We start from the raw sequence: 15,799 nt of genomic DNA, 5'->3' as shown, positions 1-15,799 counted from the left end.
AACCTTTCAAACCATAAAGGAATCCAGATAACTAGATTACAGTGATTTACAGCTGTTTCCTCAAAAAGTCAAAGTTCTCTTCATCTGTTGTTTGAAATGGAATGAGGGGTTTTTGTTTTTTTTACACACTAGGCTGACTGGAAAGTAATTCTCTCTAGTAATATGAAGAAAAAAGAGAGTATTATAGAAAATATGCTTTCAGAGGTGCAGCTTTCTACGACTCATGCCTGGTGTCATTCTTTATTTGCCATGCATGTTTGAGAACTAAGCCTGTGCACCACATACAATAAAAATTCCAATTCACTAGTAAATAATTTCTCTGATGAAGTGAGCCAGGGAGCAAGTTTCCATTTAAGTACTCAGCAGTACTGTGTGTTAAGTTTCCGGATATCACTGTGGTGTCTGGCAGGAGCTCAAAGGAGCATATTTTTCTTCAAGTTAATCAGTGATAGGAGAAATTTGTAACAGTTGCGTTCTTAGTGTTCTGTTGCTAATTTTGCTCTGTACACCTGGTATTGCGGCTCTCACTCCTCCTTCTGTGGAATTTTGTAAATTTACAGCAACAACAAAAAAAGAAGAGAGGTTAAGGAGCTGTTATTGACTATGACAGAAATGCTATTGAATATTCTACTGAGAACCAGTTCATGCTTGTATTTGGGATGGACAAATTAGTTAGTTTGGATAACTGACTCAGTTGCCACTTAAAACTGATGCTTGATGCAGTTTAACTTTGTTACAGTTTTTTTCTCTGCTTTTATCCCCATGTGGAAATATTGCTTGAGTGTATTCTTGTGGTATTTTAAAATACCAGAAATCGTGTAATAGCCTTAATTTTGTTAATTTGAATTTTCAGATTGATTTGAAAACCTAATAGGTAGGATAATTGGTTGGATTAGGATCCAAATTATAGGGAGTTACCAAAACTTTGAACTTTTTGAGGTTCATGCTTCTTTGGTTTGAGCATTTAGCTGGGAATCAGAAGAATTGGATTTTATTCCCTTATGTACCACTGACCCTTCCCCCCCGCACATGACCTTTTGTAAATCATTTGTGCCTCTTTATGCCTCAGTTTTCCTATCTATAAAATGGGGCAAAGGATTTTTTTTTCCATTTTGCCAAATCACTTAAAAATCTATGGATGAAAAGTGGTATAGTATTTGAAACTATTAATCATATTTTTCTTCCTTTTTATTTTAGTTTTTTTATTTCAAGGAACATTTGAATGGAGACAGGATTTTTGTTTTTGTTTGGATCATCAGTCTCAATGATGTCACTATCGCTTCTGAAGGAAACAATTATAATACAGTAGAACCTCAGAGTTATGAACTGACTGGTCAATCACACACCTCATTTGGAACTGGAATTACACTATTAGGCAGCAGCAGAGACAGGACCCCCCCCCCCCCCAAAAGACAAATACAATACTGTGTTAAACGTAAACTACTGAAAAAAAAATAAGAAAAGTTTTAAAAAATTGTTGACAAGGTAAGGAAACTGTTTCTGTGCTTGTTTCATTTAAATTAAGATTATTAAAATCAGCATTTTTCTTCTGTGTAGTAAAGTTTCAAAGCTGTATTGAATCAATGTTCAGTTGTAAACTTTTGAAATAACCACCATAACATTTTGTTCAGAGTTACCAACATTTCAGAGTTATGAACAACCTCCATTCCCAAGCTGTTTGTAACTCTTGAGGTTCTATTGTACCACTAACAGAGGGGTCTGTCTTCAAGTGGGGAAGAAACCGAAGAAGCAGATTAATAAGTTAAAGTGAAAACCCTGGTTTAATGTATATTTCACAATTAACAAAAACAGAGGAACAAAAATACAGAGTGTATATGATAGACTGCATAAGCAAAATAATCTCTAACAAGAATACCTCCCAAAGTTTTTCATGAGCCATCAGAGGGGGCCTTTAACTTGAATTGGAACCAGCATCATTTGCACTCTGGCTGCTGTGTAACTGCAACATGTTACATTTTAATTGTATGTAGTTAAATAGGCTCCCCTAGCAACTTCAAGAGTGTAATTACATAGCTGGCTAATATAATGTCTTTACGAAGGGACTGCATTATTGTTACAATTTTTGTCCAAGGCACATTAAATCACTTTTTTATGTCTTATATAATCAATGGGCTTTTATATATTTGTAACAGATTTATTAACAAAGACTCTGACAGTAAATATTCTGTGTTTTTAACTGATTAGACATTCCACCCGTTCCTCGTGTTACAGGTGCTATAAATAGGGAGGAATGCGAATGACTGACAACTGAAATTACCGAACAGTGTGGAAGTCAGAGAAGTATAGTTTAATACAATCTTTCACACAATTGTGTACATCTTTCAATTAAACAGATAGCAGGCAGCTAATATTGAGTTGCGGGGTCAAACAGCCTGCAGAGCCCTACCTTTTCTCTATTTCACTTTTCCAGCATTGTGGATATCCAGTATGTCAGTGAGATTGGGAGGACTTCTGCTCCTCACCCCAGGGGTCTTTAAAGGTAGGCATAGAAGAGGAGCTGTTGACTCATTAAAGAAGGAGAGGGCTGAAATTAGCTGATTTTGGACAGAACATTTTGCTTTGGGAATAATTGAAAGTTTGTTCTGGATATTATTTTGGCTGAACTAGCTTGCCGTTCTCTGTAAAGACCCTATAGGAGCCTGACCTCTTTAATACCCTAACTACAGAGTTAGCATACTAGGTACTTAAAAGTGTAGAATTTTGAGTAGCTAGAAGCTTTTATTCTTTTAAAATTCAACTTCTGAGAATAAAGAAAACACTTATTGTTTGTGAAGTCTACTGTCAGAATAAAGCCCACTCTCCTCTCCAGCCAAATGCCAACTGCATAATCCAGGGGTTTGGGAAGGAGACCTACGGTCCTTTTGAGCTCCAGCAGGTCACGGCGATTTTTCTCAGTTTTTGGATGGCAAACCTTGGCAAAACACTAAGCCAACTCTCTTCTAAGCAGGGAGAGAGCAACCTTATCCTTTTTATAATGACATTTTTTCTAATTTTGTTTTGGACAGGTGAGTCTTGGACATTATCCATCTGGAATAGTAGGTACGTAATAAAAAGCCCCAGTATGGCAAAGCGCTGTTCTCATTTCCAAATCCCCTCAGACATATTGTACTTCGGATTCTGGCAGCAACAGCCCCTATGGTTTTCATAGGTCACTATGTCTACAGACAAAAAGGCATGTATTGAAAACACTTTTATACAAGCAGTATCTGGGGAGAAAATAAACTAAAAAGCCCACCCTTATGCCAGAGGTGTAGGTTGTGTATATCCAGGATTCACTTGTTCACGATGACAATAAACCAAGGATGAGTAATGGCTTCAGAAGGACCCCAGAGAACCTGAGAAAGTGGAACTAATGCTGTTTGATTCTTTGGGAGGTGAAGAGGTTTTGGCTTACATTTTGCACTGAAAAGAAGTTCTGGCAGTGAAGGCTGAAAACCGGTTTGATTGGCCTATCGTCTTTTTGATCTGTGACCACAGTTTAGTGTATTGTTGGGGGGAATGTTTTTCATTGATGGATCAGATGGCTGCTCAAGTACACTTCCATTTTTGTTGTTCTTGAGTTTCTTCTGTCTGGACTGGAGAAGGGCCTGAAATTTCACACCTCCAAGGTTCAGTGTGCAACCATTTTGACCGCTGAAGATCAGGAAACATTACACCATTCTCCTTCTATAATTAGGGCCCTACCAAATTCACGGTGATGAAAAACGCATCACAGACCATGAAATCTGGTCTTTGGTCTGCTTTTAGCCTATACTATACATTCATGAAGGAGACCAGCGTTTCTCAAATTGGTGGTCCTGAAGGTTATTTTGGGGAGGGGGGTTGTGGTATTGCCACCCTTACTTCTGCGCTGCTGCCTTCAAAGCTGGGCAGCCAGAGAGTGGTGGCTGTTAGCTGGGCACACAGCTCTGAAGGCAGCGCCCCACCAACAGCAGTGCAGAGGTAACGGTAGCAATACCGTACCATACCCCCTTACTTCTGCGCTGCTGCCTTCAGAGTTGGGCGGCTGGAGAGTGGTGGCTGCTGACTGAGGGCCCAGCTCTGCAGGCAGCAGCGCAGAAATAAGGTCGGCAATACCATGCCATCCTTACTTCTGTGCTGCTGCTGGTGATGGTTCTGCCTTAGAGCTGGGCTCCTGGTCAGCAGCTGCTGATCTCCAGCTGCCCAGCTCTGAAGGTAGCACTGCTGCCAACAGCAGCGCAGAGGTAAGGGTAGCAGTACCACAATCCCCCCTACAATAACCTTGCGACCTCCCCACAACTCCTTCATGGGTCAGGACCCCTACATTACAACATTATGAAATTTCAGATTTAAATAGCTGAAATCATTAAAGTAATGATTTTTAAACTCCTCTGACCATGAAATTGACCGAAATAGACCATGAATTCGGCAGGGCCCTATTTCTTCTGAGAACTTTATATATATATATATATAAAGTAGTTATTTGTTTTGGAGTCATATGAAGTTATTTATTAGAACTCTGTAAACTAGGTAAAAAAACATCAAGCATTGCTGTTATTTTATTATTTATTGGGTGGCGATGGTGTGCTTGGTGCTGTACAGAATAAAGAGGAGATGTAGATCCTGACCTTGAGACATCTATAATCTGTCAGGCTGAGTTGCTTTGTGAGAATGTGCCATACCAAAATTTCTGTTGTGGCACCATCACGTTCTGTACAATTTAAACTTTTTTTTTTTTAAATTAAGTTTCTAGTCTTCCTGATTGGAAAAAAAAAAACTTTTAAACCTTCTAACCCTAATGCATGCTAGTTTCTTGTAACTGAAAGACAAAATGAAGTTATAGGTGAGTGTTGTGAACTGCCCCAGTCATCTTAATTGAACATTGACTCTATAACCTAATGATAATTTAATTGTCAAGATTGTCTATCATGAGAAGTATCCGAGTCCCACATCTTTCCTCTGTAGTGTGATCCTGACAGATACAGTGATTGGATTGCATAGTCAGAGGGTTGAAGAGTATCATAGCATTTGTTTTCTTTTTCTAAATAAGAATAACAACACTTTTTTTGTTGAGGTGACTGGGTATGTGAGACTTCATGAAAGAAATACGTTTTAAGGGAAGAGTTGGTGGAGGCAGTGGCATACCAAGCCCAGAAGAGAGATCCAGGCATATGAACTTTCATAGATGAAGAAGCATCTTTTATTCAAAGATGAAACTCTTCTTAAAATCCCCAACTCCAGACTGACAATGAAACATTCCTTCAAGAGCAATTTGTTTCTGCCAATGAAAGCTGGGCAGCCAGAGACTGCCCACTAGCAAGAACCAAACATCAATGTTAGTCAATGTTTATGGTAAAATGCCTTATTTGAAGAAATTGCAGACCATCCCTGCAGTACTGTACATAGTCTTATATGTCATATTGAAAGGGAAGCTAATAAAAGATTATGGTTTAGAGCAGTAGTCCCCAAACTGTGGTGCATGCCTCCCTAAGGAGGCATGGAGGAATGTTTGGGGGGTGCATGGCAGAGCCCAGGCTAATCCCCAGAAGGGGAAGAGAGGGAGCGCTGCCCAGCCCCACAGTGCCTTCCATCCAGCTCCAAAACACAACTGCAGCTCCACTTCACCACCTCTCACATACCTCCAGCCACAGCCCCAGGCGCAACTCCACTCTGCTCCCTGCTCTACCCCCAGCCCAGCTCTGGCCCTAGCTGCAGCTCCACTCCGCCCCCTGCTCTGTTCCCTCTCTGCCCCCAGCAAGCTCCGTCTCTAGCCCCAGCTCCTTCCCCCATCCTCAATTTGGCCCCCAGCTCCGCCTTCAGCCCAAGCTCCTCTGCTGAGGAAGCCTTGGCTGTGTAGAAATGAAGGGAGGGTGTTGCGGACAGATTCTAATACTGGTAAGGAGGGAGCACAACAGGAAAAGTTTGAGCACCACTAGTTTAGAGTATATGTTCCTTCCTCTTAATCTGTTTGGTTTTTAGATTGTCAGTCCTTTGGGGGCAGATATTGTGCCTTTACTGCTTGGAAAACATCTATCATGTTGTGGATGCTATGGAAATAAAAATTATATAAAAAAGGCAACTGGTGATAGCCTATAAAGGTAAGGGGTCTGGGAAGGTTGTAGTTTGTAGAGGAATTAGAATGAATTAGATTTTTCTTGTCTAGAAAAAAGGTGACTGAAAAGGGACATAACTGATATGTAGAAATTGAGGGATATATGGGAAGTTGATGGTACAAATATTTGATGGGGAGAAACTCAAACAAACAGCATTAACTGAAGCTAATCTAGGACCACGTATGAATGGTGTTTAGGAAAAAATTCTCTACCCTAAGGATAATTAACACTATAGATTGATGACAAATTGCCTCAAGCAGAAAAAGGAGCTGCAAATACAAATATATTCATTAAAAGGCAGATAGACCTATAGCACATGGGCTTCCTTCCATCCTTGAATGTTGCTCATCTAACCACTGGGCTATAAACCATCCTTGTGCTCTGGTTAAGTGCATATTTAATTATTTAAGTATTTCATATACAATGGAACAGGTTCAACAGGGGATAGTGAGAGAAACCCACACCAGAATATCCCATAGTCCGGTGGTTAGGGCACTCACTTGAGATGAGGGGGGACCCATGTTAAATCCCTTCTCCATTATCAGGCAGAGCGGGGGAAACTGAACTGGGATCTCCCACACCCTGTGTGAGTCCCCTAATTACTAGTCTAAAGGTCTCTCCTCCTTTTCTCATGGCTGCAACCCTCTTTCCCCCCCCTCCCATTTTGTGTGGAGTTAGGCATTTACCTTTCTTGTAAGAAACGGCTGAGGTGCCCAGGCTCCTAAATCCAGGAGAGAGCTCCCATCTGTGAATCCTAGGCCTTGGCTACACTTACCCGGTAGTTCGGCGGCGAGCGATCGAACTTCTGGGTTCGACTTATCGCATCTAGTCTGGACGCGATAAGTCGAACCCGGAAGTGCTCGCCGTCGACTGCGGTACTCCAGCTCGGCGAGAGGAGTACCGCGGAGTCGACGGGGGAGCCGGCCTGCCGAGTGTGGACCAAGGTAAGTTCAAACTAAGGTACTTCGAACTTCAGCTACGTTATTCACGTAGCTGAAGTTCCGTACCTTAGTTCGAATTAGGGGGTTAGTGTAGACCTGGCCTCAGTTGGCATTAGGCACCTCTCTCCAGCCTGAATTTAGGTGACAGACTCCCTGATAGGGGTGAGGTGTAGGTCATACCCCTGTCAGAATTTCCTGTTATCTGGTTTAGGTGGCTTCCTGCTTAGTTGTCTGGCTAAGGCAACTCCTATCTTTTCATGTGCTGTGTAGTTCTGCCTGCCTACTGTATTTTCCACTCCATGCATCTGAAGAAGTGGGATATAGCCCACGAAAGCTTGTGCCCAAATAAATGTGTTCATCTCTAAGGTGCCACAAGGACTCCTCTTTGTTTTTGCTGATACAAACTAACATGGCTACCCCTCTGAAACCATTCCTACATGCCTAACTCTTTGTATGCATTGTATAGAGAGCCTGGGCACCTAAGTCAGCTTGTGTGGTTTCCAGTAGGTGGCTAGAGGCCTGAAAGTTAGGCATTGCTCAGTGTTGCCATTCCTAAGTCCCTTTGTGAATCTAACCCTTAGAGTATGCAGTGAACAGTGGTGCCTACGGTGGTTAAGTGATTTAAGAGGGAAGAACAGGTAGAGGAGGATCTTGGAAAAAATTCACTGTGTCCATCTGCTGGATGTAAACAAAATAGCTGTAGAGTCCTAACCAGTGGTGAAACAGAAAAGAAACATATAAATTAGGACTGTGTCAAACCCATAGTTTCTCTTGCTTAACAGACATAAAGGGAAACTCCTATATTAGGTCACACTAGGATAATTCATTGGTACAAAAGATTCTTTCTGCCATGAGAGTATGTTTTATAGTAAATACTGTTTTCAAATTCCCGATCACAACTTCTGCTGGTATTTGGCAGACCCCCAACTTAATTTTATGAATAAAGCTGCAGATTTCATCCCTTTAAATAGCCTGGAAAACGATTAGTTGATAAAGCACAGTGTAATACAAAGTGTAGAAATCAACAAATATCTGGTACAATGATGTACTACTACTAGCTCATTTCCTTAAACAGTTTTCTAAACCTGTTACCTGATTGTAATAATTGTGCCAGTTACTGGGTTTTAGGAAAGTACATTTACTTTGTAGGGACTTAGTGTAAACATATCTTTTTCAGTTTATACATTTGGGAATGAAAAATCACCTCAGTGGTTGTGCTGAAGGGAGGAAAAAATTAAGAGGATATCAAATTAACAATTGCTCCATTTTATTACACACCAGACAGCCAAAATGTTGGCCACATTAAAATCAGTTGGGTTTAGAGCACTTGTTAGGCTTGCGTTTGAAGATGATCCTTTAATGACTGAAGTCCGTTGTGTAATAAATGGCTGAATTTACTAAGAGTCTTTAGAGACAAGTTGATTTATGTAGCACAGCACATGAGGTGTTGAAGGCATGTGCCTAAAGGGAGTGGCCTCTAGGGGATATTTTTTCTTGGGGAAATGTTACCATGGTGATGCCAGTAAAGCAAGAAATGAGGTAATAGGTTGTGGTCGCTGAAAAGTGAAATGAACGACTCTGGGAGATGGCTATTCTTGATAACTTGGATGCTAAAGAACGTTTTGATTTTTTTATTTATGTTTAATCTGATTAATCAGTTACAAAGTTCAGTCTGTGAGAGATACATTTCACATGGTGTATTTTCCCTTATGATCCACTTTGATTAACCACCCATGTCCGGATGGGAAGCAATGAAAGACTCCAGTTTCCCTCTTTGCTGTATTTCAGGGATTAATGGGAAATATTGTCATGCTTTCTCAAGGGACAATTTTTCATACTAATGTTTGCAAAAGCACAGCTAGTGCCCTCTGCTGTGGCTCTTTACCATATTACAAAGGAATGTCCTTCTAAGTCTTTGTCAATGATGGGTATAAATCAAAGTAAGAAAAAGGATACATAGTAAATTTAACATTACTGCATTTTTTAATATATAAGTAGGCTTAACTTCTTTTCCTGTCTTAATCCCATCAAGATCAGACTCAAGCAGCGTTCACATCCACAATTGAAATGCACCAACCTTTTTCTTTGTTAACATTGGTCCAAACTCTCCCCACTGCTTTTGTCAATAGATCATTTAAAGGCAGGCAATAGAGTTAAGTTTGCCTTAGTCTTTTTTTCTTCTTCACAGCTTCAAGCCCAAGGGCATCTTTTAATAGGCATTAGTTAGGGCCCAGAATTAAGTAGACGTTTGTGAAGGAGACTTGAAGTTTGGAACAGAATTGTCCTTTATACTTTTTCCATGGGGGGAAAAATCTTCTTATGAGAATAAAGGCTGTAGGCTAATCTCTTGCCGTCTGGAAAATGGAGAAGCCAGAGGTTGTTGGCATCGGGTCACATCCCTTATGTAAACTGTCAAATTCTTTTCATATTAATGGCATATTGAGTTAAACCCATGAGGTTTGTATCAGCCACAGCTAATTTATTGATTTATATTTTGATAGTTTTCTATTAAAGTTTAATATCATTGATAGAGATTTGTTGCCTATTTTTGGATACGTTTCAGAGTAGCAGCCATGTTAGTCTATATCCGCAAAAAGAACAGGAGTACTTGTGGCACCTTAGAGACTAACAAATGTATTAGAGCATAAGCTTTCGTGGACTACAGCCCACTTCTTCGGATGCATATAGAGTGGAATAAATATTGAGGAGATATATATACACACATACAGAGAGCATAAACAGATGGGAGTTGTCTTACCAACTCTGAGAGGCCAATTAAGTAAGAGAAAAAAAACTTTTGAAGTGATAATCAAGATAGCCCAGTACAGACAGTTTGATAAGAAGTGTGAGAATACTTACAAGGGGCGATAGATTCAATGTTTGTAATGGCTCAGCCATTCCCAGTCCTTATTCAATCCTGAGTTGATTGTATCTAGTTTGCATATCAATTCCAGCTCAGCAGTCTCTCGTTGGAGTCTGTTTTTGAAGTTTTTCTGGCCAATGCCCCTCTGCCATGTACATTGGCCAAACCGGACAGTCTCTACGCAAAAGAATTAATGGACACAAATCTGACATCAGGAATCATAATACTCAAAAAACAGTGGGAGAACACTTTAACCTGTCTGGCCATTCAATGTCAGACCTGCGGGTGGCTATATTACAACAGAAAAACTTCAAAAACAGACTCCAACGAGTTTTGCAGCTAATTAACTTGAAAGGAAGCTAGAGACAACTGCTTAGTGCAATGAGATCACCTGTCACATGCCACCATATTTAATCCTGGCACTGTAGACTACTGGAGAAGTGCTAGCATCCAATGTGGAAACTATCTGGGGATGAGACTTGATGGAACCTTAAGTAAATTCAATCCAATTAAGATGTTGTTTTCCTTGGAGGACTTATGCCTTGTGGTAATGGGGTTTTCTTTTTTTTTTTAAACAGAGAATTTGGGTGGGGGGAAGAGGTTATACTGTCATACAGATATCTTCTTTGTAATAGAATGCTGGCATTTTGGCACTGTCAATAATCTCAGAAAACCTTCCCCCTTCCAAAAAAAGGAGCAAAACAGAACATTGATTGTTTAAATTCATTAATTCTGTAGTGCTAGAAATGTAGCCTCCAGTGGAAATTGGGCCAAATAGCTTTTGGACATATTGACAGCTTTATTCAAAGAAGAAGAAACACTTGTCAACAGCTGCTATCAAAGTTGGTGTGTATTGATTTTTTTTCTCTTTTCTGAAACTTTTCATTCCTCTTCCCTTTCCCCAAATAAAAGAGAAACCATGAACTTGGTTTTAGACCTTTTGATATCTAAGGGTTGAACAACGTAAACTACACCAAGGAAATGCGCTATGTCTTCTTGTTCTAGCAGACAGCCTTCAATGTTACATGCTGGAAATAATGGCCAATAAAACAACACCATATTGTTTTCCTGCCAAATACTGCATACTCAGAATACGTTGCCAAAATGTAAACTGTGATTGGTAGTGACTTGCACAGTAGTTTGTTTCCCTTTACTTCATCCCTAGCTGTCCTTTTATTGCACAAGTCTTACTAAGGTCATTAGGATTAAAGTGACTAGAATTAAAGTATAAAGATTGGTGTTTTCATATTATAAAATCATTATTATTTGATGACCAGAAACCCCTCCTCTAGGGATCAATATGTGTCTTTTTCCCCTCTTTTCTGTTGGTGTCCTGTCTAAACCAGAACACTAAAATGAGGCCAGATAACCAAAGGGTCTGACTGTTGTTTGTTCTATCCATTATATTTCTCTGCTCGCTCTTAGATTCCTCCTCTGTTCCCTGTGTTTGAAGTAGAGAGATGGGAACAAGCAGAAGATTGAGGTCCCAGGGAAAGTCAGTTCAGCCTGGGCAGTTTGTTCTCCCCAGTGTGACTAAAGGGAGGGAATTTGCTGAGGAAGCTTTGGGTTGGGATATCCGGCAGTGGGGAGAAAGAGAGAGGATACTTGTGGAGGCACGATCAAAGGCTTTGTCCTCAGGTTATGTAATGTGTACTGTAAACAGGGTCTTTGTCATCTGAGTGTATGGAGCTGAGTGGAACATACTGGCAGTTTTTCTTAAGTAAGCGTTTCCAATTGATGATGGTGGGAATGTGCTTGCAGACAAGCTCACTGCCTGTGTTACACAGGATTTTCTGTCAAAACCCTGAGATACTACAGTAGTGGTGATGTGGTAGGGAAAACTTGCTACAAAATGTGAGTGTAATATTGTGAAATAGCAATAGAAAAAAACAGCAAAAAGGGAGGTCTGAATTAAGTGAGAGAATGGAATGAAGTATAGCATGACAGAAAAACAAGAATACAAAACTGATCTTACTGTTATATCTTTTCAGGGGCTATACAAAGATCCTGCTCTAGTGTTAAAATAATTTTCAGTGCTGTGCCCTAGTATTGGACACTAGGGATTTAAAATTATTGTATGAAAGCTTCTCGTGATAAATGCTTGCTTATTAAAATTGTTGCAAAATGAGCTTGCCTTCTCAGTCTCCAGTGACAAAAGGTATTTTTGTGGTTGACGAGTACTGTTCTCTTTCTTCCTAAGTCTCTCGCTTGCAGATCAGCAGTCAGGTTAGTATAGGGTTACCATAATCCAGCAAGCAAAAAAGAGGACGGGAGGAGCCCCGCCCCTGTCCTGCCCTAGCCCCTCCCCATCCTGCCCAGCCCCGCCCCTGCCCCTCCCACTTCCCCCCTCAGAACCCCCAACCCTCCCCCCACTCCTTGTCCCCTGACTGCCCCCTCCTGGGACCCCTGCCCCTAACTGCCCCCCAGGACTCCACCCCCTACCTAATCCTCCCTGCCTCTTGTCCCCTGACTGCCCCCTCCTGAGACCCTCCCCCCATCCTAACTGGCCCCCTAAGACTCTACCCCCTACCTGTACCCTGACTGCCCCAACCCTTATCCACACCCCCACCCGCAGACAGACCCCTGGGACTCCCACGCCCCATCCAACCACTCCCCACCCCCTGACAGCCCTCCCCCCCCAGAACTCCCAACCCATCTAAACCCCTCTGCTCCCTATCCCTTGACTGCTCCGATCCCTCTCCCCACTCCTGCCCCCTGACAGCCGCCCCCCAGAACTCCCAACCCCCCCCTTGTCCCCTGACTGCCTCCTCCTGGGACCCCTGCTCCTAACTGCCCTCCAGAACCCCACCCCCTACCTAAGCCTCCCTGTTCCTTGTCCCCTAACTGCCCCCTCCTAAGACCCCCCCCAAATGCCCCCCAGGACCCTACCCCCTCCCTGTACCCTGACTGCCCAAAACCTTATCCACACCCCCAGAAAGCCCCCCTGAACTCCCGACCCCCCCGTCTCTTGACTGCCCCCTCCAAAACCTCCCTGCCCCTTCTCAGACCCCCTGGCCCCCTTGTTGTCGGCCTTTCTTCACCTAATGTCTCGGTGAACTTGCTCAGGAACTGCCTGAGCCGCTGGGCAGCAGCAGGGGAGGAGCTCCAGACTGCCGGAGCCGATCTGCGATGCAGAGAGGGAGGGAGTGATTTCTGCTGCGGGGGGCGGGGCGGGGAGGAGGAGGAGCCCTCTCTGGCTGAGTGTCGGAGCCCCATGTAAGTGACACCGGCCGGCCAGCAGCACTGTTAGCCGCGCGTGCTCTGCATGGGGGGGAAGTCTGGACATTTACAAATTCCCCCCGGACGCTATTTTTAGCTTAAAAAGCCGGACATGTCCGGGGGAATCCGGAACGAATGGTAACCCTAGGTTAGTAGTCATTGTTGCCCTCTTGGAATTAATCAGACTCAAGAGAACTAGATTGCAAATATATCGTGCTTTGGGGACTGTTGCTTTACACACCCATTTTCTTTCCCTGCCCTTTAGTAGGGACTTGAACTCTCATTGTTTTGTGACTCTTGGTCAGAGTTTAGCTGAATACATCTGATGTCTAGAGCAACAGACTGTGCAAGTTCTGAGCAGGGGCCAGCAGGGGGTGCCCTTGCCGGTTAAAGGCAGACATTGAAGACTACAGTACCATGGGGGGGAGGGAAGTTCAGGCAGTCAATTTGAATCTGCCTTCCATCCCTTTTGTTAGGTTGAATAGCTAGCACTAAAGCAATTTCATACCCTTCATTTCTTCCCCCAGCTTGTCTCCTGCCCCCCCCCCCCACAAAAAAAGATGTAGCTGTACTGTTTCACCTTTAAAAAGAACAGGAGTACTTGTGGCACCTTAGAGACTAACAAATTTATTAGAGCATAAGCTTTCGTGGGCTAAAGACCACTTCTTCGGATGCACCTTTGTGGTGGTGCTGTAGTCAATGTAGCTGCAACATGGGAATTGGGCATTCTTTATAACACCTAGTCCTTCTTGTCTCTTTAAAATATCTTTCAGAGGGAAAGTTCTATGTCAGGCTCTCACACAGAGTTAAGGAGACAGTAAAGGGGGCAAACATCATCTTTAGGGAACAGGAGCAAATTTTCAGACAGTAATATTCCCAAATTACATTATGTAGTTGCTAAAGAATGTCAAATCTTTCTGGAATAAGGGAAACCTATTTTGCTATCTAGGTGGAGAGCTGTGTGTTCCCTTGTCATTACTGGTACTGCTGACTGTCTTTCTGTGGATTTGAAGTTAGGGAAAGTGTTAGAAGTTTGATTAGGAAAATTCCATTGAGTGATTTCTGGCTCTTGTAGCCTGGAGGATGAAATCTGGATACTGGGTGCCATGGTAGTTCATTCAGATAATGACACAACTAGATATTTCTAATGAACAATAATGTCTTTCCTTATCATTCTTCAGATGCATAGCCCAGTGTAACATCATCCAAGTGTAATGTGAGTAATGTTTTTAATGAAGTACAGATGACACTTATTTTTTACTGGATTTAGACCTGTTATGGTGTACCCAGACAGCGAGCCATCTGCACAATGAAAAAAGTTCACTGGTTGTATTGTCAGAGATTGTAATCACAAGGTGGTGCTTTATCACTGAGTTCTTTGGCTTGAATGACTGACCCCGTGGGTTCCCATGCACTATGCCCCGTGTTGGATTAAGTGCATCCCTGATACTGGAGTGCTTCCCAGGCAAAACTAAAAGAACAGAAGCCATGCAGCATGTTGCATAGCTTTTGATGAAGGTTTGAGCATTGGCCATTTTACCTTTAGCTGCAAATGGTACCCAATAACAGCTGCTGCCAATTCTACTGTTAGTTACTCATTTTCACTTACAGACAAATCTTCTCCAAGAAGAAAATGTGTATACACATCATTTGAAATGAATAAGCAGAAAGTCATTAGTTCTTTTTATAGGTTTTCTGCTGTATCAAGAATTTATCAGTTTATGGGTGTTCTTTTACTTAAATAGGTCTATTTATTTGATTGAATTATTTCCCATTAGGAATAGTCTTTTAAATACCACCATGTCTGTCATAGCTCCGATTTAGGGTTAACACCTGTTGGTCCCTATTGTGTTTACACATTGTATACGCATTTTCATTTAGTTGTGAAGTCACCTGTTGAAGCTCCCTGTTACAGAGAGCTTCATTGTTCACTAATTAATGTCATGAATCCATTTGGACACCAACCAGGAGCTTGTTATAATTGCTCACCTACAAGTAAAAACTTTCTCTGTATATCAATTAGTTGATACAAGGGATTAAGATTGTTACATGGAAGGCAATGCAGTTTCTTTCTTAATAAGTCACCCGGAGTGGGTGCCAAACCAGCTCTCGGTCCCATTTGAGCAGTGTGTTTTGATAAAGGCATCGATAGCTCAAACCACTAAGGCTCCCTATGGCAGCAGGAATGTAGATCATTTTGGTTTGCTATTACTGCTGATTTGCAATGTAGGATATTAATCAAGACTAATTATACGCACTGGCTATGAAACAAACTCAAGGCCAGTGCAGGGCATGCTTCTCTATGTAATTACTGACTTTAAAGGTACTGGGGTAATTACTAGAAATTAGAGGACCTTCTATTTACAGACATCACATCTCAGAATAGCAACACAGTGCATTGGTTATTTCTTTACAGCTCTGTCTGGTTAGTTATAACCACATGTCAATCTGCAATTAGATAGGCATAACTTAAATTTCCTATTTTTCAGATTCCATACTTCTGTATTTTCTCAAACTCTACCAAAGTGTTTTTTGTTCGTTTATTTTGGAAACAAACTTCAGCTAGTGAGGGGCATCATGTGATATGGAGGATGTGGAGTGTGATCTACTTTTGTTAAACACTCTGATAGAAGAGCCCCTTAACCTAAGCTATTGTTCAGTACAGTTTAATCACTTTGTGT

The 15,799-nt window shown here is 41.9% G+C and overlaps 1 protein-coding gene across 3 annotated transcripts in view; it reads left to right on the top strand.

The window, feature by feature from the left end:
• EFNA5 (ephrin A5) overlaps positions 1-15,799 on the top strand; it is a 269,010-nt gene that overhangs the window by 77,310 nt on the left and 175,901 nt on the right. The window contains exon 1 of one of the 3 annotated variants that reach the window (XM_065599244.1): positions 2,981-3,060. The exons of the other annotated variants lie outside the window; for them this stretch is intronic. Within the exon in view, the coding sequence (XP_065455316.1) occupies positions 2,996-3,060 (65 nt within the window). The 5' untranslated portion in view covers positions 2,981-2,995. Of the gene's footprint in view, positions 1-2,980; positions 3,061-15,799 lie in introns of those variants that run through there. 3 annotated transcript variants of the gene reach the window in all.

This window comes from Chrysemys picta, chromosome 6 (assembly GCF_011386835.1).
Source record: "Chrysemys picta bellii isolate R12L10 chromosome 6, ASM1138683v2, whole genome shotgun sequence".
Taxonomy (NCBI): domain Eukaryota; kingdom Metazoa; phylum Chordata; order Testudines; family Emydidae; genus Chrysemys; species Chrysemys picta.
This window is presented reverse-complemented; position numbering and strand designations above follow the sequence as displayed.